Below are 26,899 nucleotides of genomic sequence, written 5' to 3'. Positions count from 1 at the left end.
AGATAATACAGTCTGTTATAAAAAAAAATATTGCAAACAATAACAAGTTAACGACGCTGATGCCGAGACAACAGAACCTGCAGAAACCATGATACCAATGTTGGGTTAACTTTTGACCCGACACATGGGTTACTAATTACCGTTTAGGTATAAATTAAAAATTACGAATAGTGCTACGAAATGAAACTATTTATTAATTACTACTAAACTTCGAATGTATCGTGCACCAAGCCACCAACCATAAAAAGGACTAGAGGGCCAGGTCAGCATTAACTCACATATAATGCAAATATTTTCTAAAATGTGTCAATTTCCCAAATGTCTTCGTTCATCAATGAAATGCTAATATTTTCCATTTTTCCAACCCAAATGCTTTACAAAAAATAAACTGTTGGTTGTATTAAGTCTCATTCCTGAATCCAGACCATTATGGTGGTCTCACGATCAAATCACGATTAATTGGTCATGCTTTTAATAATAACTAGGAATAATTAAATATAGTACCAGACGACCAAAAAAATATTGGCATTAATAAACATATAATATTGAAGGTGATGAGAGGATTGTATTGGAAAGAATTATATTCACTCTCATAATATTAACATTAACGGTTATTTGATAGAGAGATTTTATAATCAAACTTCATAGATACAAATATGAATGGTGAGATATTCACATAATATTTACAAGATTTTCTGACAACTACTAGATGATTCTATATTCTTTTATAAGAAATGTTCAGAAATTAACCATGGACCATATAAATATTTGGAGTTTGGACATTGAAATTTCAGATTCTTGTCTGTGGTTAAACCTTGGAACTGGAGAGAGGTATGGTCTTATCAGTCACTTTTATTAATAAACTCGTCTCCCTCTGTCCGAATCTCTCTCATCGACTAATTCTAATTTTATTTCTCTCCTTCTTTTCCTCTCTCATCTTCGATTGTGTTTTAGCTTTGGGGTAAAGAGACACTTGCATTGGTGCCTTCTTTAGAATAATCATCATGAGATTGCTTCTTGGTCTATTGTTTCTCTTGGCCTTAACCAGCTATTCAAGTAAGTTTTTCTGTTTTTGACCATTTTTCTCTCAAATTCTTCATTAAAAGCATTTTTTTTTCTTTTTCAATATGGGTCTCCACCAATCACAATGATCTTATCAAAAGAACTCTTTTTAATCCAAATCATTCACTGTTCTTAAGGTTTCAATCTAAACACATTTTCCTCTGTCTTTCTCTGTTTCTAGGTGCAACTTACTGTTTATGCAGAGATGGAGTCGGAGAGAAAGCGCTTCAAACATCAATAGACTATGCATGTGGAGCTTTAGCAGATTGTAATCCAATCCATGAGAAAGGTCCTTGTTACCAACCCAACGATGTCAAGAGTCATTGTGATTGGGCAGTGAATAGCTATTTCCAAAGAGCTGGACAACTCGCTGGAAGCTGTAATTTCTCAGGAACTGCTACTACCAGCCCAAATCCTCCTTCAAGTAACTCCTCTTAAGAAAAAAACCAAATCTTTGAAATCTAAATTTGTTGGTTTAATGAAGTAAAAGCTGTATTTTTTTTGTTTTTTTTGATGATTTCCTCTGTCTTTTTTTTTGTTGGTTTTGTAGCTGTGGTTACTGGCTGCATCTATCCTTCAAGTCCTGGGTATGTTTATGGAATTAAACGTTCATTAAACTCTTACAGAGATTTTACCAAAAAACTCCTAAAAAGGGAAAAACAATTTTAGTTTCATTTTTGATTATTTATTCCTTCCACACCATCAAGACATAGCCACCAACCAATCTCAACAGCTGCAATTGACGATAAAGTTCCTTTCTTTTCTTAATATTCAAGATTTGGTACGAGACATATTGTTTGGTCAAAACTTGTCTCTCATAACGTGACTTGAAAGTTTTTTTGTTTTGTTTTTGTGTTCTTACAGAAATGCAGGGACAACTCCGACGACCGGAGCTCTGGGAACACCAACGTTCCCGGGACCTCCTGCGTTTGGTCCGACCGGAGTTTTTGATCCTTCAGGGAATGATGCTTTGAGTTTGTTCACTTCATTAGCACTCACACTTGGTTTCTCCGTCTTTGCGTTTCTATGAAAAGGCAATGTGATTAGAAAGCGGGCTTGATGTTTCTGATGTACGGATGAGATTTTGCCACATGTGAATGCAAGTTCTTTGAGGCAGACTCCACTTTAGTAGGGTTGGTTTCTTGATGTTAGTCTTTTTTTATATATAAGAAATCTATTAATTTCTGGTATTTTTCTCTGTCACGCATGCAATGTAAAGTAAGAGTTGATTTAATGGAATCTTTCTATTTAGGTGTTATACGCAGAGAAAAGAGAAATATAACATGATGAGAATATTGTAGCAAAATGGGGGAAGAAGTAGAGTCAATTATGGCTCAAAGCCTCAAAGATATGTATTGTTGTGGACGTGGTTTATGGGTTGATTCTAGGGATGGACAAAGAAAACGTAATTGATTCGGTCACTGAGAAACCAACCCGAAATGATTTTAAATCAAAACCAACCCCAAATACTTTGGTTTGATTTTGGTTGGGTTTAATGAAGTTCCCCAAAATCAAACCAAAGCACTAGCATTTATATGGTAGCAAGAAAATATATATGTGTGGTGAACCAAAAGTTACTTAGGTCGACCGATTCAGTTTGATTTTGGATTTGGTCCTGATTTGTAAAGGTTTTTAAAAAGCATGTTTTGATTTTTTATCGGTTTCTATAGAATCTCACAAATCTGATACATTTTTTCTTACACTTTTTGGTGGTCTTTTACACTTTTTTGTGTTGTCTTTGACACTTAATCACGGATTGAACCGAGTTTTTGTTTATAACAGATTATATTTGAATCGGTATCGGTCCATATAGAATTGGTATTATTAAGATCGGACTGATCCAATTCGTTTACCGGTTTGGCTTCAGTTTAACTTTTCCCGTTTTGGATTTTTGTCGTTTTAGAAAAACTTAAACCAAATAAACAACACTAGTACTTTATTAGTTTGGTTTGATTTTGGTTCGGTTTATAAGAGTTTCTTTTGATGTTTTTGGTTACATTTCTTTTGTTTTTCTCTTTCCCTAGATGGCTAAATCCGAACCATCACTAGATATTCTAAATATGACTAGAAGATGTGAACGACTCACCAACTTGTTGGTTATGTTAAAGTTATGATTTATCACATGAACTAGATAACATTAAGCCACAAAAGAGAACGAAACGAAAACAATATTTCTTTCAGACAAGACAAATTAATCATGCATGATCTCCTACCTAAACCAAAGTTTGTGGAGTGTGTGATAAGATTGTTTCTTCAGAAAGGGTCTCTTCTATTAAGTGCTTTATGTGGTTTTTACCAAAAAAAAAGAAAGGTGCTTTATGTGGAATTTGAACGATGTTGTTTTGAATCTATCTTTTCAAGTTTAAAATTTGTTTTTGCTATTAATATACTTATCCCATTAATCTTAAGATATTAGAATCACCAAAAAAATAAGAAAAAGAGTTACATTTAAAAAATGATATAATATTACAAACTAAAGACTACGCCTAAATGGTCTTAACAAATCTGCAATGACTTCACTAGAAAGTGATGAAATTTTTTTTGGAGATTAGCCAACCCATCTTACAAAACCCGACCCGTTGACCCATCTCAATCCAATGGTTCGATTAGCATACTCACACAAAGTTACAATCTTTCTTCCTACACCATATTAAAACCTCCATAGGTGAATCATTGAAAAACCCATTTCCCAAGTTTCCAAATTTCCACTGAACATAGAAGAAGAAACCCCTCCCGGTCAAGCAAATTCGCCATGGATCCTCAGCAACGGAGAACAGAAACTGGCCACCGTCCTCCAGTCGGAGAACCCGGCGGCGATGTAACTTCGATTTTCGTTGCGTTCGGTGTTTTCATTGCAATCGCCGCTTTGGTAAATCGTCTTTTCTCGCTATATAAGATTCGATGATGCATTTCACTTTGATCCTTTTTACTGAAATCGGTTCTCTCTTACAAGTTAGATACTTCCTTCGATTTTGAGTTTACCCACAATCGCAATGCTGGAGCTTTGTATCCCAAGTTGACTTAAAGACGATGACTTTATATTCTTAGATAAACATCAAAATTTATACATCTCTTTGTTAACGGGTTTACTTTATGTAATGGATTAGCAGGTCATGTTCCCTTCATCGTTGGTGCACCAAGTTCCTGAAGGTCACGTTGGAGCGTATTGGAGAGGTGGTGCTCTTCTCAACATGATTACAGAGCCAGGTATTACTACTTATCCCTTTTCCTCAGTGTCATCTCCGTTTCGTTCTTCTGCTGTTTTTGATTTGAAACACCGTTCCTTGCTTTAGGTTTTCATCTGAAGTTGCCTTTCATAACCAACTACGAGCCTGTTCAAGTCACTCTCCAAACAGATCAGGTAAGTTTTTCATTCCCTTAAGAAAGCTTGTAGGTGTTTGGATTGTAGCTTTGTTTACTAAGTATTTCTCTCTGCCTTAGGTTAAGGATATACCATGTGGTACCAAAGGAGGTGTCATGATTACCTTTGAGAAGATAGAGGTAAGACCTTTCTACTAGCATTTACCGCTGCTTAAAGTCTGTTGATCTTTGTTCTCATGTTTTGACCAGAGTAAAATGATTTTAGGTTGTTAATCGTTTGCGTAAGGATTATGTTTATGACACTTTGCTCAACTATGGTGTGAACTATGATAACACATGGATATATGACAAGATACATCATGAGATCAACCAGTTCTGCAGTTCGCATTCGCTTCAGCAAGTGTACATTGACATCTTTGACCAGGTACTTAACTACCATTATGGAAACATATAAACTTTGATCTTAAAGGTTTAAAAGCTTATAGCTGTTTGACATTCAGTTTGAATATTATGCTCATGTAATTGACTGGTTCATCGCAGTGAATAAACCGTACTTTGGATAATGTTTACGTTCTCTGATATCTGGTGACAATATACAATGGCATTCGGTAATTTATTCAATCAAATGTGTTTTAGATTGATGAACGAATGAAAGAGGCTCTCCAGGCTGATTGCACACGTTATGCTCCAGGAATTGAAATTATTAGTGTGCGTGTCACAAAACCGAAAATTCCAGAGAGTGTAAGGAGGAACTTTGAGCAAATGGAAGAGGAACGCACTAAGGTACACTCTTTTTCGACCCTTGGCAATTCAGTCCCCTCTGTTTTTTTTGTGGTTCCAATTCTAGTATAATGCCTGATGAAGGTGTAGGAATCTCCTTAGCAAATACAGATCGGTTTAAGATTGTTTACACAGTTGAAAATTGAATGATTTTGAAGGTCTTGATTGCTATTGAGAAACAAAGAGTTGCTGAGAAAGAGGCAGAGACCAAGAAAATAATGGCCATTAGTGAAGCCGAGAAGAACGCCAATGTTAGCATGATTCTGATGCAACAGAAGCTGACTGAGAAAGACAGTTCACGGAGAGAAGCAGATATCGAGAATCAGATGTATCTTGATCGTCAAAAGAGTCTCGCGGATGCAGATTACTACCGGTAATAGCCAGTCTTTATTCTCATACATCTTGTTCTTAAAATAAGCAAACATAGAACATATATAGAATAAAATGGATCTAATCTTCACTTTCTGCTTAATCTCTCAAGAGTACTGAAAGAAGCTGAAGCTAACAAGTTGAAGCTCACCCCTGAATTTCTCGAGCTCAAATTCATCGATGCCATTGCCCGTAACACCAAAATGTTCTTTGGGGACAAGGTTTTTCTCTACTCTCTCTCATTTCTAATCTGTGATCTCTCTGTTTCTGCTGTTCTGAAGAAGTATTATTCTTTACTGTGCAGGTACCTAACATGGTGTTGGATCAAAGGCTACTTGGGAACTTCCTCAATCATTCGGCAAAAGACAAATCTAGTGATGGGAACTTGGAAACGGCCACTGATTCTTAGACTAGATGTTTCAGGCTTCTCCCAAAACAAAACCTTATTTTTATTATTGCATAACTTAGTACTGAAATTTGTAAGCATCTCTTGTGGCTATCATCGTACTGCAACATGATTCCCTAATAAACAAAGTTTTTGTCTGATAAGGAATCTCATTGGGACTTGAGCTTATTCGTGTAATACCATAACCCGTTTTTATCAGATTCAAAGCGTATAGATATTCTCCGTTTCAATAACATGTGAAGTAATAGTTGATCACTTGTCAAATGCAGACTCAAAGTCCAAACATATCTGAGCTCTTTTTGGTCTTATTAGGCTGAAAATGCCGATGTGTCTTGAAACCCCTTATTGACATAAATTTTGATATACACATGTAACCTTCTCCACACAACTATAACAACATACATGCAGTTAATGAGAAGATCTGGTTTAGATAAACCGGACAGGTCTCCAAAGCGGTGGGGATAACCGGGTAAAAGGCAAAACCCATAAATATCAAGAGAAAAGAGAAGTCTTTGTGTTAAAAGAAGAAGAAGCAAGAAAAAGAAAAGAAGATGTATGTTGTTGAGAGCAAAGCAAGAGCTATAGGATGTATGATACTCTCATTATGTTGTTTGGGAAGTTGGCCAGCGATTTTAACTCTGTTGGAGAGAAGAGGTCGTCTTCCTCAACATACTTTTCTTGACTTCACAACCGCAAATCTCTTGGCCGCAATCGTGATCGCGTTTTCGCTCGGCGAGGTTGGAAAAAGCACGTTTCGAACACCTGACTTCACCACTCAGCTCCCTCAGGTTTGGTCCCTTCTTGAGATTCTTGATATTTACATGAACTTGATTGGTAATCCGAGGAATTTACAGGATAACTGGCCATCGGTATTGCTTGCAGTCGCTGGCGGTGTGCTTCTAAGCGTTGGGAATTTAGCGACTCAATACGCTTTTGCGTTTGTCGGTTTATCTGTTACTGAAGTTATAACCGCAAGCATCACCGTCGTCATTGGTATGCTTCCAATACAATTTCTGCGTTTGCGTTTATATGCGAAAATACATATTATTAATTCTTAACATTTTTAAAACATAAAACATTTTCAGCTTTGTATATAAAATAATTCTCTCAAATGAAATCGCTAAACTCAAACGAAATGAGCTAAACGAAATGAAACTTTTCTTCCGTTTGCGTTTGCATTTGTTTTAAAATTACATTAACCTCTACAATCCCAAAATAAATTAAGAATTTTGTTTAAAATGAAGCTTGAGATGTTAAACCTCTACGTTCTTTTGTTTTGTAATGAATCAAAATCACTTGTGTTGCTTTGGTTTCTTGCTTGTCACGGTGAGTTTTATAGGGACTACATTAAATTATTTCTTGGACGACAAGATTAACAAAGCAGAGATCCTTTTTCCCGGAGTTGGTTGCTTCTTGATCGCTGTTATCCTCGGCGCTGCAGTTCACTCCTCTAACGCAGCTGATGTCAAAGCGAAACTCGAGTCTTTACCTAGCGAGTATAAAGCTGGGACAGAGTAAGATCTTGCTCTTTCTTCGCCATTACACCATGTTTTCAAAGCGTGTTCTGTTTTAACAAAGATCTAACCTTTCACAGAGATTTCTATTCTTCCATCAAAAAAGGTGAAGACAGCCCTGAAAAAGGTATATGCAAAAAGCAAAAGAATTCAAATTTCAACTAAGGTTGGGATCTTTTGGTGATATTGGATTATTATTATCAAAGTTTGGATCTTTTGGTGGAATTTTGATCAAAGTTGTGACCTTTTCTTATGTTTGTTCTTACCCTTAACAGTGAAAAGCGACGTTGAGTCTCAAGAGAAACCAACAGGGAAGGCGAAAGCAGGGACTGCAGGATTCTTCGTAGAGCTAGAGAACAAAAGGGCAATCAAGGTTCAATAACACTGACCAAAGAGAAAAAAACACCCGAAACCACGAACTCAAAGTTCGAAACTTTTTTGTTGTTACAAATATCACATAGCAAAAGGAGAGTATATATTACTACTCGGTGTTTAAACCCTTGGTCATTTCGCAGGTCTTTGGAAAGAGCATAATGATCGGACTATTCATAACGCTCTTCGCCGGAATCTGTCTCTCTCTGTTCTCTCCTGCGTTCAATTTAGCAACAAACGATCAGTGGAGCACATTGCCAAAAGGCGTACCTAAGCTCGTTGTCTACACAGCGTTTTTCTACTTCTCCATCGCGGGTTTTCTCATCGCTTTGGTTCTTAATCTCATCTTTCTTTACCGGCCTATGGTAGGCTTAGAGAGATCATCGCTTAAGAAGTATGTAAATGACTCTAAAGGCAGAGGTTGGGCTGTGTTTGCTGGATTCTTGTGTGGGTTTGGTAACGGTTTGCAGTTTATGGGAGGTCAAGCCGCTGGATATGCGGCTGCAGACTCTGTCCAGGTGGGTTTTTATCTCTCTATATTTCTTTTTCTTCATATTGATTGATTTTGAGTTTGGATTTTGATTTTTGAGTATATGAGCTGCTCTGTTTTTTTGGTTTAGGCACTTCCTCTTGTAAGCACGTTTTGGGGCATAGTTTTGTTTGGAGAGTATCGGAGATCGTCGAGAAGAACATATGTGCTTCTGGTTAGCATGTTGGTCATGTTTGTGGCGGCCGTGGCGATTCTCATGGCGTCTTCTGGTCACCGGAAATGACGAGTTTTTCTTAGTTTCTGTTATATTGAGCTTGTGTATAATGGCATGACAATAATCCAGTGTTTTCGAGGTCTTCTATTTCTATTATCTAGTTAAATGAAAAAAATTAGGGAAAATTTGAAATAAAGAAACACTTTATCTATAATCTTGCGCCTCTTTGTAGGCACAATTGTGCTTAAAATACCCTCAAAGTCAAGTATCTTAATGTTACAACATAAATCCAGAGTTCGATTCTATTAAGTAACAAAGAGACTTGCGAACAGTTTATATACTCTGATAGTTCCTATACTTGCATTGAGTCCATATGGATATATATTCTTATAACCTGAATATGAGAAGCCAAAGATCAAGCAAAAAACCAGAGGGTATAATTTCTAATAGTATAGTCAAAAGACTCAAAACTTGATTGTTATTGACAAAATGAAAATTGTGATCTTAAAAGCCAAAAACTGTTTTTCTTTTTACTCAAATTCTTCTATATATACATTTCATCAATATTTCATTAAAATAGAAATGTGGGTTCCAACCCCTTCTTCTTTTTTTTTGGATTATAATGCGGCAAATATGCGATCCGACTCAAAAAAAAAAAAAAAACAACAACAACCAAATCAAAGAAAACATAGTTTGTTAAGAAACGTTTAGATTTCCTCTTTGGACCTCAGAGAGCCAAACACTGTTTCGTAACAAAGTTTATATCAGTTGTGAATTTAATTTATTTTCTTGAGAACGAAATATGCGAAGATAAATTTAAAAAATCATCACTATATAAACAAATTAGTAAAAGGTAAAATAAACATCTTTCTCGACTCACCGTGGTCTGACGAATGCATGAAGAAATTAATTCTTCAAATAGAAAATCCTTCATGATGTTCAGACAGTTTTAATTTGGTTTGAGAATTTGACTTAATGTTAGCTAGTATGCTTATCTACTCTTAAGGGACATTTGTGATGTTACTAGAAGCCTACTTTGTCGTTGTTGATAACACTCTCTGCAAATTATCATCGGTTAGATACTCACTTTGTTACAGTTAGATGTTTCTCTTCATCAGTTGAATTCGTCGTTTTTTATTATGATATTTTGTTTGCAGCTGAAGGAGTATATAGATGATACGGAGGATCTGATCAACATTAATGATATGATCGTGACCAGCTCAGAGGAGGAGGAACCAGAGGTAGCTGGCAGGATTACTCGTTCCAGAGCTAGAGAGATGGCTAAGGAGGCTCACGCACTCATAGCTGCAGAGGACATCGATCAACTGGAGGCTGGAGCTCACATCTTCAATATCTCTATCTTGAAGAATGAAGAACCCAGTAACAATTACTAGGTAACTTAGGTGATGATTCTGTATTCTTTTCCTTGGTGAAGATTTTGGAAGGCAAGGAGGTTCTTCTCCAAGGTTTTTAACGAGGCAGAAATCATTGCTACGTCGGGTTACTTAGAAGTTGTTACTAATGGGTAATAACGTGCAAAGTCACATTGACTTGTGCACTAGTTGTTTTAGGCGCACCACTTAGGATTTAGAAGGGACGCCTCGCTATTTTATTTTTTAATCAAACTTCGTGTTGTTTTATTTCAGACTTCATGTAGTTTTGTATTAGGGTTACGATTTCTCTCTAACTCTATTTAAGAGAGAAAATCGCCTAAGTATTATTCAGTGAAGAATTTTGATCAAACTTTTAACGTGCTCTTCTCTCTTTGATTTCTGAGAACTAAAAACTCTGAAATTCGAATCTCTTAAAACTAATCTATTTACAAGAGATTCTTCTATCCTTCATCATCATCAATTCGATTATCACACTACCACCACACTATCAATCGATCTTCGCACCATCACAAATCATTGATCCGACCGCTGCAACCACCTTCACCATCCCATCGAGTCACGCAACCAGCCACCATCACCACTCCATCGCATCATCGCTGCATCCCATCCACCACATCGCCACATCTATTGCCTCTTGCTTCAGAGTTGATCACCTAGGATCGTATCAATTAAGCTGGTAAGGACAAACAAAAAGAAATGAAGTGTTGTTATCTTGTTCTTGTCTCATTCCAAGACTCGCTGACTTTGTCCATGTTTTGCGTAATTCTTCTTCACGCTACTCCGAACGTACACCTTTCCCTGGATCACGTCCATTGTTTTAATCAAAGAGAAGTGGAGCTCAGCGCCAGGGTCAGGTAAAGATTGTTGAAGTAAGCTTGAAGAAGAAGAAGACTTGAAGTGCAAGTTATCCTTGATTAGGGTCAGGGTCAGGTAAAGATTCCCAAGTTTGAGTCTTTGTGTCAAAAACCTCAGCCCAGTTCATGGATTCATCTGCGTCGCAGCCACCCATTACGTATATTTTCCCATCGAGGATGCCCGCAACAGGGCTCTCTCGAGCCACCTTCATGCTAGGAGCTTCACGCCAAGCTGCGTGAGTCCCCTCCACATTACATACCCACATAGGGGATGACGTTGGGGCAATACTGTATTGTCGGACTGCGTAGTGTTTTCATTTTCAAGAAAAGAATTGGATGTGTGTATTATAGATATTTTACTAATGTGTATGTTAGAATGAAAGTTGAGCTAAAGTGAAGTTGTATATAAGCAATTTTAAGCTCTTTGATCAAGTTTAATGAGAAAACGAGCTTAATAACTAACTACTAACTACTTCACAACTTGATTTACAACTAATATAAAGTAGGACAGAGTTATATTTATACTGCATTAAATACCAATTCACTGATTTATATATTAAACATAAATTTTGATAGGTTTTCTTTAACAGGAAAATTTTACAATAGACAATGTTACCCACAAAACTTGCACTACACCAAAGATTCTCTTATAAATTTGCTTTTGTTTCTGTTGGAATTGCATCATCTGAGAATTGAATTCAAATTTTCTTGATGGACTTTTTGATTATCCATTAGACTAGAGGTTTCCACACAGAATTAACTTTATGAAACAAACCATAAACTATAGAAAATCTTTCTTTAAAAAAAGGACTGAGTATTTACGTAGTAAAGTGTGGGGAAATGCAATTGTCCGAATTTCATTTGTAAAAATCGACCAAAAAAATTTGCTTAGCCATTTTCATAGTCATAGAAAACCTGTTTGCGTCAGTTATAACTTATTCAAACAAATAAAAAAATCGATGTTAATGATTTTTACTTGTAATATAGTGAGTGATAAATATTTGAAATGGTTGATATACCAAAAAATAAAAATCTGTGAAATGGCTAATAAACTATGCGTACTTTTGTATTATTGAGAATTATACTAGACTCATTTGATTGACTAACTATACGCTAACGTGAATAACCATTATGAATGATTTGTGCCTGTGATTTATTTTCCTCCACATAATATATTTATCATTGAGGAAGTCGGTTTCTCACAAGTCACATCACATCCATATGAGTTGAGTTCAACCATTTGCATCACACATGTTGATAAGCTTTACACTCATCTCGTTTCAACCAAACCCAAAAGGCGATCGCCAACATTACTATACCAAACCAATTTGATCGAAATTCATTGAGAAACCTAGCATCTTTAACTAACATAGACTACGAAAATAGAGTTAATTTTAATGCCAAAACCGGATCGAATCCAAAATTGCAAAATTGCAACAAAGTTAGGTTCTACTTCGGTTTATCCTACCAAAACCACAAAGTTGAACCAAATAAAAACCGGAAATTTCTCATTTCTATAAATACCACCAAATCCAAAACAGTATCTATCATCTTCACTTCTTTAACATTGCACTCAATCTTAACCAAATAAAAAAATGGATTCCGAAATCGTCTTCGATAATTCTCCAGGCTATCGAGTCTACAAGAATGGCCGCATCGAGCGTCTCATCGGAGAAACAATTGTCCCACCGTCTCTAAACCCACAAAACGGCGTCGTTTCCAAAGACACCCTCTATTCGCCGGGGAACAACCTCTCCGTCCGCATATACCTCCCGGAAAAAACCTCCGAGACCGGTGAAAAGCTTCCAGTCCTCGTCTACTTCCACGGTGGTGGCTTCATCATCGAATCCGCTTTCTCACCGACTTACCACAATTTCCTCACATCCGCCGTCGCCGCCGCAGACTGCTTAGCGATCTCGGTGGATTACCGCCGCGCGCCGGAGTTTCCGATTCCGATCCCGTACGAGGATTCATGGAATTCGCTCAAATGGGTATTCTCTCATATCGACGGATCTGGACCGGAAAACTGGATAAACAAACACGCCGATTTCGGAAAAGTACTCCTCGCCGGAGACAGCGCCGGAGGAAACATCGCGCATCATCTAGCGATTCGAGCGAGAAAAGAGAAACTAGAATCGTTAATTTCTGGGATTATCTTGATCCATCCTTATTTTTGGGGGAAAACTCCGATTGACGAAATGGAGACGAGAGACGAGACGAAGAGGAAGAGGATCGAAAGGAGCTGGGGAATCGCGAGTCCGAATAGCGAAAACGGAGCGGATGATCCGTTGATTAACGTGGTCGGATCCGAATCGTCGGATCTATCCGGATTGGGTTGCGGACGGGTTTTGGTAATTGTAGCCGGAGACGACGCGTTTGTGAGGCAAGGTTTGGTTTACGCGGCGAAGGTGGAGAAGAGTGGATGGGAAGGAGAAGTTGAGGTGATGGAGATTAAAGAAGAAGGTCATGTTCATCATTTGAAGAATCCTTTTACTGATAATGCTCGTTTAGTGGTGGAGAAACTTGCAGAGTTTGTTAACAAGTGAAAAGATTATGATTATAAATTAACGAATAATTATTTTTAGATGTGAAATTAGTTACATGTAGCTATGATTATTCCCAAACACATACGTGTTTTAAATATGAGATAAGTTACTTGCAGCCTAAGATTTGTATACATATAAAAAAATGGATTCCAATAAAAAGGGAAATAATACAAAATGGATTCCAATAAAAAGGGAAACAATAACAAAATAGTTTCCAAATTGTTTGCTTGGCAGATCAAATAATTATGGGAAAATTTTGAAAACAATTAATAACCAAAAATAAAAAAAATCTAGAAATGGTAACAACCGATTCATATAAATAACTAAACCAAAGCCAAACCCTAGTTTCATTGGTGTGGTTGGCAGGTAAGCGCAGACATGGATGCGCGAGTGTGTTCGCGAATGGATTTTCCGAGGAGGAAGATGAAACTGTTTAGAACTCGCTATAATCGTTTCAGGCGTAATACAGATGTTGTGAAGGTAAGCGCAGACATGAAAAAGCTGAGCACAAGGGAGGATTTGATCAGAGAGAGTCAGAATGCTTTTGATTTGATGAGAAAGATACAGAAGAAAGAGTCAATAAGTACTATAATTCGCGATGATTGGTCCAAGCTTAACCCAGATGTTTTGCGAAAGATCCTCGAAACCTTGAACCCTATTGATCTTGCCCGAGCAAAAACCGTTTGCTCTGATTGGTATTTCGTTTCGAAAACATGCTTTCGACCTCCGGGTACATCATTGCAGATCATACACCAAGGCGAAGATTCTTCTTCGAGACAAGACAAGATGATCAACGCAAGGACAAAACCTGTCGGATTCTGCTACAAGAGCTATTGTATGGCTAGCTCAGGGACTTGGCTCCTCATGGTTGACTTTCGTCTACATTTTCATCTCCTGAACCTGATAACACGTGAAAGTATCGATCTTCCATCGATGGATTCGCCAATTCGTGGTGGGCAAGTGAGATTCGAACCCGGAGGTCAGGGAAGCTATGACGACAAATGTGGATACTTTGTCGAGTCTTCTGGTAACAAGAGTGTTGACATTCTTCCTTCTCTCTCATTCACTCAGGTTTGTTTTCTTTCTCTCTTGTTTCTCTTTTCTCTTTCTCACTCTCTTTCTCTTTAACTCTTGCTCTGTTTCACTCATTGTTGTTGTTTGGTTTTTCTAAGTGATAACAAGAAGAAACTTAGAGAGAAAACATTAAAAAGCTATATCTTTGATATTGATCAATCGATGCTTTTACAAAAACACAACACACACATACTTATACTACTTGATACAACTTCTAGCACTTAGACTCTAGTCTTAACCACTTCTTCTAGTCCATACCTCTAACACTAGACTAGTTGTACAAGCAACCTTACTTAACTATTACAAAAACACATGGCCCATCTTCTCTTCTTGTTGACTTCGTTGACCACTTCATCTTCTTCTTTACTCTCACGACAATCTTCTTCTTCTTTCTATTATCTTTTCACCGATATCTGCTTTCTCTTTTTTGTGAAGATTCAATCAAGGATTTCAACTTCAAGAAAGAAACATTACTATGTCAAGCCTTCTGGTGACAAGTTTCACCACGTGTCGAAAGACATTGTCGAATGGAAGAACTCAGCTGTTGTGTGGATAAACGAGACAACAGGGGATTACGTGGTTGCTTGGATTTTCAGACAGCATTACTTGTTCTCGTACAAGAAAGGAGATGCTTCTTGGTCGAATCTGACTCTCATCAAAGGCACAGATTCGGGTTTCTTGGATGTGGCTTACAGATACGATAAGCTTTTCGTGTTCACAACTGATCAACAAGTCAGGATTTTCGATTTCTCCGGAGACTTCCCTGACGAAGTCATCGCAAACAACCCGTATTGGGATCGTCCATTTGGCTTTGTTGAGCAGCCGTGGGAATACGTTTGGAAGAGGAAGATATGTATTCAGAAATCAGGAGAGGTTTTAGTCATATTGAGCTTGAAAGAAGTGAAATACGAAGAGAAGCTTTTGTTTTACGTCTTTAAGTTGAATCTTGAGAGTGGCAAGTGGGAAAGGGTTGATTCTATTGGAGATGATGATGAGATGTTGATCCTTGGTCATGGGGTTACAGTAAGAGCACCAGTTGGTGATGGAATATTCAAGAGTGATTCAATCTGTTTCGTTGAAGATGACGTTTGGCCAGATCAAGATGATGAAGATGATCATCATGGTGCTTCAAAGTGCGGTGTCTTCAATATTGCCACTAGGAAAATTGAATGGCATAAGAAAATGTGTTTCATATAAATGAAACTCAGTGGTTTGTTCCAGGATTTGCTTAGCTTTTCCTGTTATCTATTAGCTGAGAGAAAGAGGAGAGAGAACCAGCATTCAGCAACACCTGAAGAGGCAGAGCTCACAGCTAATTAGTCTTCTTCAATTTTGATCAAGTTCTTTTGTTTTGTTGCATGCTTTTAGATTTGATTTTTTGAGTTTTGAATGATTTAGCAATCAAATATGAGTTGTCCCAAGGATATTCGTTGTTGGATTTTATATCTTTCTTTTTTTTCGTCTGGTATACTGACCCTACATTGGAAGTGTAACCATTCCTAGAAAGATAGGGAAAAAAGAAGATTATGAGCTCGATTCTTTCAAACGCAATTTCAACGTTAGTATGAGAATTTTTAATTTGTTTTTGTTTAATTATAATTTTGAAGGAGAAAGCATACGTAGTTTTGATTCCTGAATGATTTTGCTTGATTTTCCCAAGAAAGACAAGATTATGTCAGCCGTTGACTTAACTACTAGCAAAATCTGAACGCAACTCGAGATTTCTTCAGAATGATATTATTTATTAATATAAATTGGAAAGAGTTGTCTCTATCTGGATCTGCCAGTAGTATTACAGCCACAAGCAAATTCTGAATCTCCCCCATCAAATGGGAATCTATAAGACTTAAAACTTGTAAGTTCTTTCTTTCTTGTCCTGTCTTGTCTCTGTTCTCTGGTTATCTGTTCTTCCTCGAAGTTAAGGACAAAAGCTTTATAAAGGTAATCTCTTTCAAGAAACCCACCATGAAAGATCTTTACCTTTTTGGTCTCTCTTCTTATTGCTTCTTTAGAAACCCAAAAGATTTTGTTTTCTTGTGTAGCCTTATGGTTGTCAATTTTCAATTTTCCTTCCCTGATTTGAGTTTTTTTTCGATCTTCAATGTTTATGTTCACTCCAGAAAACAATCAACAGTGTTTGCTTTAGGTCGAGGAAATTGATGAAATTTAGTAAAACAGAGTTTTTGAGTTTCCTGCAGATCTTCTTGGATCAGCATCTCTATTGTGTTATGTTCTTGGAACCTTCTTTCAAATCAATTAGCTTCATCTTAAGCCCCAAGACATCGACGACTAGATAACTGATGAATCTTCTTTCTTTACTTTGATGCAGAGGTTTCTCGTTATATCATAAGTATATAAACTGAGAGAGAGAGAGAGATGTACATGATAGAGAGCAAAGGAGGAGCAATCATTTGTATGCTCTTGGCTCTGTTCTTTTTAGGGACATGGCCAGCAATCATGACTCTAACCGAAAGACGCGGCCGGCTCCCTCAACACACTTATCTTGACTACACAATCACAAATCTGTTAGCTGCAGTGATCATAGCATTCACACTAGGCCAAATTGGCCCAAGCAGACCAAATTTCATCACACAGCTTTCTCAAGTCAGTTACATACTTCTCATTCAAAATCTTGTGGGAAGTATTGTTGAAACTTTGGTTTTCTTTTTTAATCACAGGATAATTGGCAGTCTGTGATGTTTGCAATGGCTGGAGGAATAGTTCTTAGCCTTGGAAACTTAGCAACACAATATGCTTGGGCTTTTGTTGGTTTATCAGTCACTGAAGTCATCACAGCTAGTATCACAGTTGTTATCGGTAAACTCTTGTTTCTTGAACTACTCTTTTAACTGATTCTTTCCTTCTTCTCATGAGCTTTTTTGTTTGTTTTCTAACACAGGCACAACTTTGAACTATTTCTTGGATGATAGAATCAACAGAGCAGAGGTCCTTTTCCCGGGTGTAGCTTGTTTCTTGGTCGCTGTTTGTTTGGGATCGGCTGTTCATAAATCAAATGCAGCTGATAACAAATCTAAACTCCAAGATTTCAAAAGGTTAAAAAAGATTCACAACTAGTTCTTTGTTTTTGTTTGAAACTAATCTTGATCTTGTTTCAGTTTAGAGACTGCTTCTTCCTCTCAAATAGAAACAAATCAAGCAAACAGCAGATTAGCGAAAGGGAAAGCAAAGGAAGGGACTGCAGAATTTCTTGTAGAGCTTGAGAAACAAAGAGCTATAAAGGTGAAACAATCTTTCCATTTTTCGTTAACAGATTATACGCCTATAGTTTCTTGAAAAAAAATCAAGATTTGCGTTGATAGGTCTTTGGGAAAAGCACAATAATTGGACTGGCAATAACTTTCTTTGCCGGTCTCTGTTTCTCTCTGTTCTCACCTGCATTCAACTTAGCCACAAACGATCAATGGCACACTTTGAAACATGGGGTTCCTAAACTCAATGTCTACACCGCTTTCTTCTACTTCTCAGTCTCTGCATTTGTGATTGCTCTGATACTTAACATCAGGTTTCTTTACTGGCCAATACTTGGTCTCCCAAGATCTTCTTTCAAGGCTTACCTAAATGACTGGAACGGTCGAGGCTGGTCTTTATTGGCTGGATTTCTCTGTGGATTTGGTAATGGTCTTCAGTTTATGGGCGGTCAAGCTGCTGGCTATGCAGCTGCAGACGCTGTTCAGGTTTAGACTAAAAACCTATTCTTCTCTGTTCAATGATATAAGAGTGGAAATGAAAACAAACAAACATATATCTTCTATTTTAATTGTGATGGGTTTCAGGCACTTCCACTTGTGAGCACGTTTTGGGGGATATTACTGTTTGGAGAATACAGGAGATCATCGAGAAGAACATATGTACTTCTTACCAGTATGCTCTTTATGTTCATAGTTGCTATCGCTGTTCTTATGGCTTCATCGGGACATAGAAAATGATTTGAAAAGACAATTCACTGGAACATCTACAAGCTAAACAGCTAAAAGGATCACAATTTTAGTTCATAAACTTGTCAAAAACCCACCAGGAAACCAGCTTGAGCCTTTAAAGAAGAATGATTAACTTCACTAATGGCTGTAACATGTTCAAGTCTTTTGGTTGAATTGAACCAAAAGTGTTTAGATATTATCTTTCTTGGTTTTTTCTCTTACTACTTTGGTAACAACAATTATGGTTGTAACCATAGTTTATAGCCAAATCGTCCAAGACGGAGCCAATACGAGTCGCCATTCTCTTTGATAATTATTTTTCCAAAAAGGGTCGACTAGATAATTTAATTAAGTCAACAGGTTAGTTTTGCAAGTAAAAGAAACTAAACCAAATGCTCATTCCAAAAAGACCTAAACCCTAATACAGTATAATGTCTTCTTACCCATGAAGATGGAACCAGAACAAGCACCGCACACAAAATCTCTGTCTCGAGGCTGGTTTGTTCTTCTCAAGGATGCAAAAAGCTATCTACACCAAAAGTTGCTAAAACTTTTCACCCTTATCTACAAACCCATATCTTCTTTTGCTCCAACCATCGCCTCCGCAGCTGTGAACTCCGATGTCGAACCACCAACGAATCCTCCGTGTCCGTCGTTTTCGTGGCTTCCAGATGATATCATCATAAACATCTTAGCACGCATATCGAGATCATACTACCCGAAACTCTCCCTAGTCTCCAAGATCTTCCGGTCTCTCATCTCATCCTTTGAGCTCTACCTTGCGAGATACCACTTCAAAACACAAGAGAACTTCCTCCATGTCTGCTTGCAGTTGCCAGATCGTCGTCTTCCCTCTTGGTTCAGCCTCTGGATAAAACCTGACCAAATCCTAACCAATGACATGGACATGGAGGAGAACAACAAGTCTAACAGAGATGCTTTGTTGGTAGAGATACCCTCTTCATATTCTCCTCGTGTACCATCACTATCTATCGGTATGGTTGGTTCAAAACACTACCGAGTCGGACAAGACACTGCTGCTCCCACGTCTTCTCCCGTGTGGTTCTATAATATGGGGACGACCACTCACACCGCCTGGCGTAAAGCCCCTAGAATGAAGGTGGCTCGACAGATCCCTGTTGCGAGCATCCTCGGTGGAAAAATATACGTAATGGGTGGTTGCGACGCAGATGAATCAACGAACTGGGCTGAGGTTTTGGACACAAAGACTCAAACTTGGGAATCTTTACCTGACCCTGGCCCTGAGCTACGCTTCTCTTTGATCAAAACAATGAACGTGATCGGAGGAAAGCTTTGTGTTAAGAGGAACGAAAAGGATGATTACTTTTATGATCCAAAAGAAGGTAGATGGGAAGTTGCAGCAAATACAGCTAAGCTTGAATGGAGGTTTGTTGTAATAGAGAATATTAGGTATTCTTGTAGTATAGATGGTCGCTTGTGGTATTATTATGACAAAAAGCTTGAAAGATGGACAAAGGTCAAAGGTTTGGAGGTATTGAAGAGAAATTGCCATGGTGGTGTTATTGCATTAGCTAACTACAGTGGGAAACTCTTAGTCTTGTGGGACAAGTTTGAACAGCCTGATCATTGTCAAAGCAAGGACATTTGGTGTTCGGTGTTAGCGCTTGAAAAACGCAATGGTGAAGATCAAGTCTGGGGGAATGTTGAGTGGGCTCGTGTTGTTCTTACGGTTCCTAGTTCATGTGTTTTTTTGCGCTGTCAAGTGAAACTGTTTTGATCATGCTTTTTTGTTTTTGATCACCACTAGCTAGGGTTTCTTTCTCTGATGACAATTCAAGTCTTTCAGTTTTTGGTATTTCGCTCTTTATGTTTCAAGTTCAATTTCCTTGGCTTTTGCCATCACTTTTTCAATACCCAAAATCTTGGTTTTTTTATTTATTTTATTTTGGTTATTAATCTCGAACGTCTAGTTATATCACCAAAGGTTAAGTCTAAAATCAGTTTGAAACTGTGAAACTCATTAGTTGTTGTTGTTGATCTTTTTACAAGAGTAACTCATATAGGGATCGTTCTAGCAAAAGTACTTTCTTGTGCTTGAAGTATAACACAAAACCAAAATATAGAAACCGCACCCAATCTTTGATTTTGATGGGTTTCAGGCACTTCCACTTGTGAGCAAGTTTTTACTGTTTGGAGAATACAGGAGATCATCGAGAAGAACATACTGTATGTACTTCTTATCAGTATGCTCTTTATGTTCATAGTTGCTGTCACGGTTCTTATAGCCTCAGGTGGACATAGAAAATGATTCGAAAAGGCAATTCACAGAAACTTATAAAAGCTAAACTGCTAAAAGGATCATAATTTTAGTTCATAGCCTTGTCAGAAACCCACTGGAAAACCAGCTTTTGAGTTTTGAAAACGGTTCTTGCAAGGATGGACCAGAGCCGTGAAAGAAGAGTGAGTAACTTCACTAATGGCTGTAACATGTTCAAGTCTCTCGACAACGAGGTTTTTCAAAGACCAGCTTGAGAAGCTCCTCGAGACAACGAGACCGGACTGTCTTATCGCTGAAATGTTCTTCCCGTGGGCTACTGAAGTTGCTGAGAAGTTCCATGTGCCAAGAATTGTGTTCCACGGCACTGGCCACTTCTCTTTATGCTCTGACTATTGCATCAGAGCGCATAAACCACAAAAGAGAGTAGCTTCGAGTTGTGAGCCAGCCATTTGTGATCCCTAATAACCGGTGGGTTCGACTGAGACGGGAAAAGAAGCTGGCGGAGATGGCTAACTGTGGAAGAAGGAGGGTCATCTTCTAACAATCTAAGCAACTTCATACTAGAGTTTAGCTCATAATTTAATCCTAATAAAATCTCATTATAAGATTTGGTGTTTTTCTTTATTACTTCATGATGAAGTTGTTAACGGATAATTCTATACTACATTTTAAAGTACTAAAACCACAAACCAAGAAGGTCCAAAACAGAGCCAATTACGAATCGACATTCTCTTTTGATTATTGTTTTTCCAAAAAGGGTCGACTAGATAATTTCATAAAGTCAACGGGTTAGTTTTGCAAGTAAAAGAAACTAAACCAAAAAGGTATTTTATATGCTCATTCCAAAAAGACCTAAACCTAATATTTGTATTCTTACCTATGAAGATGAATTCCGATGTAGAACCACCGCAGGACAAGACAACAACGAGTCCTCCATCGTTTTCTTGGATTCCAAATGATATCATCATAAACTGCTTAGCCCGTATATCGAGATCATACTACCCGAAACTCTCCCTAGTCTCCAAGACCTTCCGGTCTCTCATCTCATCCCCTGAGCTCTACCGTGAGAGATATCACTTGAAAACACAAGAGAACGTCCTTTATGTCTGCTTGCAGTTGCCAGATCGTCGTCTTCCCTCTTGGTACAGCCTCTGGATAAAACTTGACCAAACCCTAACCAGTGACATGGACATGGAGGAGAAGAACAAGTCTATTGGAGATGCTTTGTTGGTAGAGATACCTTCTTCACATTCTCCTCGTGTACCATCAATATATATCGGTATGGTTGGTTCAAAACACTACGCAGTCCGACAATACAGTATTGCCCCCACGTCATCCCCTGTATGGGTATGTAATGTGGAGGGGACTCATGCAGCTTGGCGTGAAGCTCCTAGCATGAAAGTGGCTCGAGATAGCCCTGTTGCAGGCATCCTCGATGGGAAAATATACGTAATGGGTGGTTGCGACGCAGATGAATCCACCAACTGGGCTGAGGTTTTGGACACAAAGACTCAAACTTGGGAATCTTTACCTGACCCTGGCCCTGAGCTACGCTTCTCTTTGATCAAAACAATGAATGTGATCCAGGGAAAGGTGTACGTTCGGAGTAGCGTGAAGAAGAATTACGTTTATGATCCGAAACAAGGAAGATGGGACGTTGCAGCAAAAGCACTCGAGGTAGAGTGCAATTGTGTAGTAGAAAGTGTTTGGTACGCTTGTATTCAATATGGTTCATTGTGGTATCTTGACACAAAGCGTCAAGAGTGGAGAAAAGTCAAAGGTTTGGAGGTATTGAAGAGGACTTATTGTGGTGGTGGTGGTGGTATCATTGCAATAGCTAACTACGGTGGGAAACTCTTACTCTTATGGGACATGTTTGAACAACAGCTTGATTCTTGTCAAAACAAGGACATTTGTTGTTCGGTGATTGCGCTTGAACAACGCAATGGTTGTGATGATCAAGTCTGGGGGAAAGTTGAGTGTTCTCGTATTGTGCTTACGGTTCCTAGTTCTTACATTTTCTTGCGCTGTCAAGTGAAACCGGTTTGACCGGTTTGATGACTATGTCATCAGTTTTGGTATTTCTCTCTAATGTTTCAAACCCAATTCCTTGGCTTTTATCATCACTTTTTCAATACCCAAAATCTTAGTTTTGTTTATTTCATTTTGGTTATTAATCACCAAATATTAAGCCTAAAATCAGTTTGCAACTGTGAAACTCATTAGTAGTTGTTGTTGATCATTTTTACAAGAGTAACTCATAGGGATCGTTCTAGCATAAGTGTCAGAGAGGGAATACTTTCTTGTGCTTGAAGTATAACACAAAACCAAAATACAAAAATCCGCACCCAATACCTGTTACAAGCAACACCCACTGGAACATGGTCGGATCCTTGAAAACAGAGTCTTGCAGATTCATCCCGAAAACTGCAGTCACAGCGGCAAAAATGGCTGCCACAAAGGTTGCCGCGGTTAGAAGCAGTTGAAACTGAATCAACTGATTCTGTACATTCCCCTAAGCAAAACATGGACAAAGTTAAGCGAGTCTTGGAATGAGACAAGAACAACATAACAACACTTCATTTTTTTTGTTTGTCCTTACCAGCTTAATGTTGATCAGATCCTCCGTATCATCTATATACTCCTTCAGCTGAAAACACAAGCTCATAATTCAAAATGATGAATTCAACTGATGGAAGAGAAACATATAACTGTAACAGATTGAGTTTCTAACCGATGATAATTTGCTGAGAGTGTTATCAACAACGACAAAGTAGGCTTCTAATAACATCTCTAGTTGATCGATGTTCTCTCCGGTGCTAGAGGTGCTTAACAAGCTTCTGTGTGAGCCAACGACGCTGCTAAAGGCTCTTTGAAGCTTCCCAAAGTTTCCACTTATTGAGCCAACAGGTGAAACCGGCGCAGACTTCGAAACTATTCCAGACGTATCAAACTCCTCATCGAGGTTATCTTCTAACTCCCCTGTAGCATAAGCCTCAGATCTTTCTTTCTTCTCAGTCAAATACATCTCAGCCATGTCATCATCATCATCCATTAAATGTTCTATTTCATCACAAACCTGCAAGTTTTGACCCAGCAAAATCAAAATCTATCGTACCCATTTTCCTAAAATTGAAGGGTTCTTTGTTTGTTTACCTTCTGAACTTTCTGTGTTAAGGCAAGGAGGCGACCTTTTAACCTGCGCACGTGTTCTAGATTAAGGGTGCTGATGTTTGACGCTAATTCATCAAGAACAGGATACACCTCCATCTCAAGCTCATTCACCTATCAAAATATAGTCCACCAAAAACATTTGAGCTCAGCAATAGCTTAAAGCTATAAACCTTTGTATAGTTACAGGAAGACATTGTGGCATACCTGTCCATCTAGAGACAAGCAAGATAATTCCAAAACCAGTTCCAACGCTTTAAATTCAAACGGCAAGTCATCTGAAACCAAACACATACAACAGTTTTGTCAGCAATCTAATCGGTAACATAACTCCAGGCCACCAAAACCATATCAAAATCACTGACCTTTGAGATTAAGATTTTGGTTTGATTGGAGGCGTTTGCAGAGTTCCGACTGGTACTGAACAACAGATGCATCCCGAGCATTCATGAGAATAACCTCCTCGGCTGTGATTATGCATCTGATCTTCTCAAGGCTGACCACTATCGCTCTCTCACGCCCCAAGATACTCGAAGGGTAAATAAACAAAGGGTCAAGAAGCCTCAAATCCCTAGATGGTAAGGAACAACGCTTCATTATAGTTGCCTTGTCGAGCTCTAAAACCGTTGAGTTTCCATTTTCATCAATCTTCACCCATGAACGACTAGACTGGCCTCTCTTCTTGAGGCCAGAATAAGGGTGCCCACGGTTGCTTTGTCCTTCAAGATTCACCGGTCTACCGATTTTTTGGGAGGATATGAAATCCGGAAGATTAGTAGTTGAAAATGGATCCGTTTGCTCTCCCATGTTGAACCCTTTTCCTCTATTGCTTACAATCTACTTGATGCATCAGAGCCAAAGTATCACCATTATCCTCAGGAACAGTTTCCAGTGTTACGGAAGAAGTTGAATATGCCCTTTGCCCACAGTTCCAAACCTGAAAACAACAGTTTTTACATGAAGTTCAATTTTGCAACCATGTAATCTCTTCTTCTTCACCTGATCTCACTCCAAGGGGTTACTTTTTTCTAAAGAATGCTAGATAACTAAATGAAACTCAGAAACCCACAAATCAAAAGACGTAATTTTTCAAAATGGTAGAGAAAATTTCAACAGAAACTGCATCAATCATCAAGAATCCACTTCTGAGACTTCTGAGAACCCTCAAATCTCTAATCAATCTAGATTAAATAACTTTGTCTTACGTTCTTAGACTAGAGATGAAGAAAAGACGCAGGATTTACAGTTAACGAAGATCCAATTCAGTAGAAAATTTCTCAAATTTAGTATCTTAATCCCAGAAATTCGATCGGTTAAAAGTTAAAACTATCGAACACAAATAATCGCCGGCGATCAATTAGATCTAAATTACCAATTCCAAATTACATACCCGAACAAAAATCGATGAATTATCGAAGACCTTGATTCCAAAAGACTTCACCTTTCGTTTACAATCGTTTTCAGTTTCCTAAGCAGCAGCAGAAGAAAGGAACAATGGCTTTCTTTGTTTTACACAGCATAACCAGATACAAGACAAACATATCTCACGCCACGTACTCAAAGTCAAGGCTTGTATTATTGGATAGAACACGGATTTTATAATAGACTGTAAACACATGTAATTATTACTAAAGTGGTCGATACAAACGAAAAACAGAGAAAGAAGTCATCGACATGGCGCGAAACGCAGCCATGGTTAGTTAAAAGTTCCGAACTTTACGAGAAACCTTTCGTTCTGCTATCGCCATAGAACGAAACCCTAGATCCCCTTTTCCTCATCTTAATTTTTGTTTTTCTCCTTCGATTTCTCTAACAAGAAAGAAAGGAAATTTTCTCAACTTATCCAAGTGTGAAGAATCTTCAGTGATTTAGAATTGTTTTAACTTAATCACGGTCTTGGTTCGTTTGATCAAAACGTTTTCAGGTATTTTTTTTTTCCTGTTCTGTAAATTTCTTTTATCTGAGAGATGGCTTTCGATTTGTTGGAAAAACTTAAGAAATGGCTAAAAGAGGCATATTTTATTTGCTCTTGATTGTTCTTTAGGTTTTATGGAATCAGAAGATGATGGAAACAAAAAGCTTTCAGAAGATCAGTTATTATTAGACGGAGAAGAAACAGGAAGTGTAATCATTCACTCAGAAACACATTCAAGATCTTCATCTTCTTCTTCATCTTCTTCATCGTCGTCTTCGTCTTCTTCATATTCATCGCCACCAAAACATCTACCAGAAGATGATGGCAAAGAATCATCACCGTCCAATAATCCAGAGGTTTCTCCAACAGATTCACCTCCTGTTCAAGTAATGGACAGGGACGATAACAACGTAGACCAAGGACTAAACTATGACCCGAACAGGATCCCATCTTCGGTTTTCGAGAGAAGCAAATCGAATATACCAGCTGAATGGAGCTGCACTTCCAACGAATCTCTCTTCAGTATTCATCTAGGACGCAACAGCTTCACTGTTGATTATATGAAATCAGGTGAGCTCTACAAATCAGGAGAGTTACTAGCTTACAGTCCTGGACTTCCTATGCCTCCTATACCAGGATCAGAATCAAAACCCCACGTCGAAGAATACATTGTTGTTGATTCAGATAAGGAGGATGAGGAGGGAGTTTTACTTGGAGAAGAGACGACTCATGAAGAGGAAGAAGATGAGAGAGATAGCCATGAGAAAGAACAACATCCTGCTGTTTCTTGGAAAACTCCTACAACTTCATACCGTTCTAATCGAAGCTCAAACAGCGCGCATTCCTTCTCTTTCCCAATGTAAGAATCTCTTTCCCAAATTTGTGTCCCTTGCTTTGCTGTTGTATTGGTGTAGTGAAAGTTTTCGACTTTTTTATTTGTTGTTGTTTTAACAGCTTGGCGGGAGCTGCAAGTGAATCAGCAAATGCAGAAACAGAGGAACATAAGAAAAAAGCAAAGCAATCACAAGACACACAACAAACACCAGATGTAGCAAACCAGAAGCAGTCAATGTGTAGGTGGTTCTCATGTTTTCCTCCATGTCCTTGGTGTTGTTCTTCACGTTCTTCATGTTCTTGTTCTTGAATTTTGTTTTTTTTGCTGTTTTTACGGTTATAGTTGACCCTCTTATTAGCCGGCGGTGTGTATAAGCCAGTCAAA

General features: G+C 38.2%; 9 protein-coding genes and 1 pseudogene across 13 annotated transcripts; 9 read left to right on the top strand and 1 right to left on the bottom strand.

Moving 5' to 3' along the window:
* The first annotated feature begins 708 nt into the window (after window positions 1-708).
* LOC18013409 (PLASMODESMATA CALLOSE-BINDING PROTEIN 3) lies at window positions 709-2,318 on the top strand. The gene is made up of 5 exons (XM_006395636.2): window positions 709-831; window positions 955-1,056; window positions 1,244-1,486; window positions 1,613-1,649; window positions 1,927-2,318. The coding sequence occupies exons 2-5, from the start codon at window positions 1,005-1,007 to the stop codon at window positions 2,090-2,092; spliced, it is 498 nt and encodes a 165-aa protein (XP_006395698.1). The 5' UTR covers window positions 709-831; window positions 955-1,004; the 3' UTR covers window positions 2,093-2,318.
* Window positions 2,319-3,681: 1,363 nt separating this feature from the next.
* On the top strand, window positions 3,682-6,136 carry LOC18013408 (erlin-2-B). Its single transcript, XM_006395635.2, has 9 exons — window positions 3,682-3,931; window positions 4,173-4,269; window positions 4,356-4,423; window positions 4,504-4,563; window positions 4,649-4,807; window positions 5,020-5,166; window positions 5,322-5,536; window positions 5,645-5,753; window positions 5,837-6,136. The coding sequence occupies exons 1-9, from the start codon at window positions 3,815-3,817 to the stop codon at window positions 5,939-5,941; spliced, it is 1,077 nt and encodes a 358-aa protein (XP_006395697.1). The 5' UTR covers window positions 3,682-3,814; the 3' UTR covers window positions 5,942-6,136.
* A 353-nt stretch (window positions 6,137-6,489) lies between these two features.
* On the top strand, window positions 6,490-8,597 carry LOC18012521 (ureide permease 4). Of its 4 annotated transcripts, none has more exons than XM_024151629.1 (7): window positions 6,490-6,726; window positions 6,793-6,931; window positions 7,278-7,434; window positions 7,533-7,579; window positions 7,728-7,825; window positions 7,968-8,342; window positions 8,445-8,597. In XM_024151629.1, the coding sequence occupies exons 1-7, from the start codon at window positions 6,490-6,492 to the stop codon at window positions 8,595-8,597; spliced, it is 1,206 nt and encodes a 401-aa protein (XP_024007397.1). The 4 variants fall into 4 exon arrangements, with proteins under 4 accessions (XP_024007397.1, XP_024007396.1, XP_024007395.1 ...); XM_024151628.1 differs by having other exon boundaries at window positions 7,278-7,452; XM_024151627.1 differs by having other exon boundaries at window positions 7,278-7,452; window positions 7,707-7,825.
* Window positions 8,598-12,297: 3,700 nt separating this feature from the next.
* On the top strand, window positions 12,298-13,497 carry LOC18012520 (probable carboxylesterase 7). Its single transcript, XM_006395633.2, has one exon. It carries the CDS (start codon window positions 12,372-12,374, stop codon window positions 13,320-13,322), a length of 951 nt encoding a protein of 316 aa, XP_006395695.1. The 5' UTR covers window positions 12,298-12,371; the 3' UTR covers window positions 13,323-13,497.
* A 203-nt stretch (window positions 13,498-13,700) lies between these two features.
* On the top strand, window positions 13,701-15,628 carry LOC18013205 (annotated as a pseudogene).
* Window positions 15,629-16,235: 607 nt separating this feature from the next.
* Window positions 16,236-18,546, top strand: LOC18013204 (ureide permease 1). Its single transcript, XM_024151062.1, has 7 exons — window positions 16,236-16,337; window positions 16,726-17,000; window positions 17,075-17,213; window positions 17,296-17,449; window positions 17,513-17,636; window positions 17,717-18,091; window positions 18,191-18,546. The coding sequence occupies exons 2-7, from the start codon at window positions 16,773-16,775 to the stop codon at window positions 18,341-18,343; spliced, it is 1,173 nt and encodes a 390-aa protein (XP_024006830.1). The 5' UTR covers window positions 16,236-16,337; window positions 16,726-16,772; the 3' UTR covers window positions 18,344-18,546.
* A 239-nt stretch (window positions 18,547-18,785) lies between these two features.
* Window positions 18,786-20,093, top strand: LOC18013203 (putative F-box/kelch-repeat protein At5g28160). The gene is made up of 2 exons (XM_024151117.1): window positions 18,786-19,712; window positions 19,833-20,093. Exons 1-2 carry the CDS (start codon window positions 18,786-18,788, stop codon window positions 20,091-20,093), a joined length of 1,188 nt encoding a protein of 395 aa, XP_024006885.1.
* A 1,386-nt stretch (window positions 20,094-21,479) lies between these two features.
* Window positions 21,480-22,643, top strand: LOC18013008 (putative F-box/kelch-repeat protein At4g39756). Its single transcript, XM_006395627.1, has one exon. It carries the CDS (start codon window positions 21,480-21,482, stop codon window positions 22,641-22,643), a length of 1,164 nt encoding a protein of 387 aa, XP_006395689.1.
* Window positions 22,644-22,793: 150 nt separating this feature from the next.
* On the bottom strand, window positions 22,794-25,310 carry LOC18013007 (magnesium transporter MRS2-5). Of its 2 annotated transcripts, none has more exons than XM_006395626.2 (7): window positions 25,156-25,310; window positions 24,131-24,702; window positions 23,973-24,043; window positions 23,751-23,879; window positions 23,329-23,673; window positions 23,197-23,244; window positions 22,794-23,109 (listed from the first exon to the last, which is right to left on the bottom strand). In XM_006395626.2, exons 2-7 carry the CDS (start codon window positions 24,570-24,572, stop codon window positions 22,879-22,881), a joined length of 1,266 nt encoding a protein of 421 aa, XP_006395688.1. In that variant the 5' UTR covers window positions 24,573-24,702; window positions 25,156-25,310; the 3' UTR covers window positions 22,794-22,878. The 2 variants fall into 2 exon arrangements, with proteins under 2 accessions (XP_006395688.1, XP_024007644.1); XM_024151876.1 differs by having other exon boundaries at window positions 25,207-25,310.
* Window positions 25,311-25,603: 293 nt separating this feature from the next.
* Window positions 25,604-26,824, top strand: LOC18013011 (uncharacterized protein DDB_G0271670). The gene is made up of 3 exons (XM_006395625.2): window positions 25,604-25,689; window positions 25,810-26,539; window positions 26,635-26,824. Exons 2-3 carry the CDS (start codon window positions 25,815-25,817, stop codon window positions 26,822-26,824), a joined length of 915 nt encoding a protein of 304 aa, XP_006395687.2. The 5' UTR covers window positions 25,604-25,689; window positions 25,810-25,814.
* The last annotated feature ends 75 nt before the right edge of the window (window positions 26,825-26,899 follow it).

The sequence above is a fragment of the Eutrema salsugineum genome, unplaced genomic scaffold (genome assembly GCF_000478725.1).
Source record: "Eutrema salsugineum unplaced genomic scaffold, Eutsalg1_0 scaffold_6, whole genome shotgun sequence".
Classification (NCBI taxonomy): Eukaryota; Viridiplantae; Streptophyta; class Magnoliopsida; order Brassicales; family Brassicaceae; genus Eutrema; species Eutrema salsugineum.
Note: the sequence above shows the minus strand (reverse complement) of the source record. Positions and strands in the feature narration are given on the sequence as shown.

Excerpts from the sequence above, each read along its gene's own strand:
- LOC18013409 (XM_006395636.2), top strand. The coding sequence starts at position 1,005 with ATGAGATTGCTTCTTGGTCTATTGTTTCTCTTGGCCTTAACCAGCTAT. Across the intron at positions 1,487-1,612 it reads CAGCCCAAATCCTCCTTCAA|CTGTGGTTACTGGCTGCATC; the intron begins GTAACTCCTCTT and ends TTGGTTTTGTAG. Across the intron at positions 1,650-1,926 it reads ATCTATCCTTCAAGTCCTGG|AAATGCAGGGACAACTCCGA; the intron begins GTATGTTTATGG and ends GTGTTCTTACAG.
- LOC18013408 (XM_006395635.2), top strand. The coding sequence starts at position 3,815 with ATGGATCCTCAGCAACGGAGAACAGAAACTGGCCACCGTCCTCCAGTC. Across the intron at positions 3,932-4,172 it reads TCATTGCAATCGCCGCTTTG|GTCATGTTCCCTTCATCGTT; the intron begins GTAAATCGTCTT and ends ATGGATTAGCAG. Across the intron at positions 4,808-5,019 it reads ACATTGACATCTTTGACCAG|ATTGATGAACGAATGAAAGA; the intron begins GTACTTAACTAC and ends AATGTGTTTTAG.
- LOC18012521 (XM_024151627.1), top strand. The coding sequence starts at position 6,490 with ATGTATGTTGTTGAGAGCAAAGCAAGAGCTATAGGATGTATGATACTC. Across the intron at positions 7,453-7,532 it reads GAGTATAAAGCTGGGACAGA|AGATTTCTATTCTTCCATCA; the intron begins GTAAGATCTTGC and ends AACCTTTCACAG. Across the intron at positions 7,580-7,706 it reads TGAAGACAGCCCTGAAAAAG|GTTTGTTCTTACCCTTAACA; the intron begins GTATATGCAAAA and ends ACCTTTTCTTAT.
- LOC18012520 (XM_006395633.2), top strand. The coding sequence starts at position 12,372 with ATGGATTCCGAAATCGTCTTCGATAATTCTCCAGGCTATCGAGTCTAC.
- LOC18013204 (XM_024151062.1), top strand. The coding sequence starts at position 16,773 with ATGTACATGATAGAGAGCAAAGGAGGAGCAATCATTTGTATGCTCTTG. Across the intron at positions 17,214-17,295 it reads TAGTATCACAGTTGTTATCG|GCACAACTTTGAACTATTTC; the intron begins GTAAACTCTTGT and ends TTTCTAACACAG. Across the intron at positions 18,092-18,190 it reads CAGCTGCAGACGCTGTTCAG|GCACTTCCACTTGTGAGCAC; the intron begins GTTTAGACTAAA and ends GATGGGTTTCAG.
- LOC18013203 (XM_024151117.1), top strand. The coding sequence starts at position 18,786 with ATGGAACCAGAACAAGCACCGCACACAAAATCTCTGTCTCGAGGCTGG. Across the intron at positions 19,713-19,832 it reads AAGAAGGTAGATGGGAAGTT|GTCAAAGGTTTGGAGGTATT; the intron begins GCAGCAAATACA and ends AGATGGACAAAG.
- LOC18013008 (XM_006395627.1), top strand. The coding sequence starts at position 21,480 with ATGAATTCCGATGTAGAACCACCGCAGGACAAGACAACAACGAGTCCT.
- LOC18013007 (XM_006395626.2), bottom strand. The coding sequence starts at position 24,572 with ATGGGAGAGCAAACGGATCCATTTTCAACTACTAATCTTCCGGATTTC. Across the intron at positions 24,044-24,130 it reads CCAAAATCTTAATCTCAAAG|ATGACTTGCCGTTTGAATTT; the intron begins GTCAGTGATTTT and ends GTTTGGTTTCAG. Across the intron at positions 23,245-23,328 it reads CTCTCAGCAAATTATCATCG|CTGAAGGAGTATATAGATGA; the intron begins GTTAGAAACTCA and ends TTGTGTTTTCAG.
- LOC18013011 (XM_006395625.2), top strand. The coding sequence starts at position 25,815 with ATGGAATCAGAAGATGATGGAAACAAAAAGCTTTCAGAAGATCAGTTA. Across the intron at positions 26,540-26,634 it reads CATTCCTTCTCTTTCCCAAT|CTTGGCGGGAGCTGCAAGTG; the intron begins GTAAGAATCTCT and ends TTGTTTTAACAG.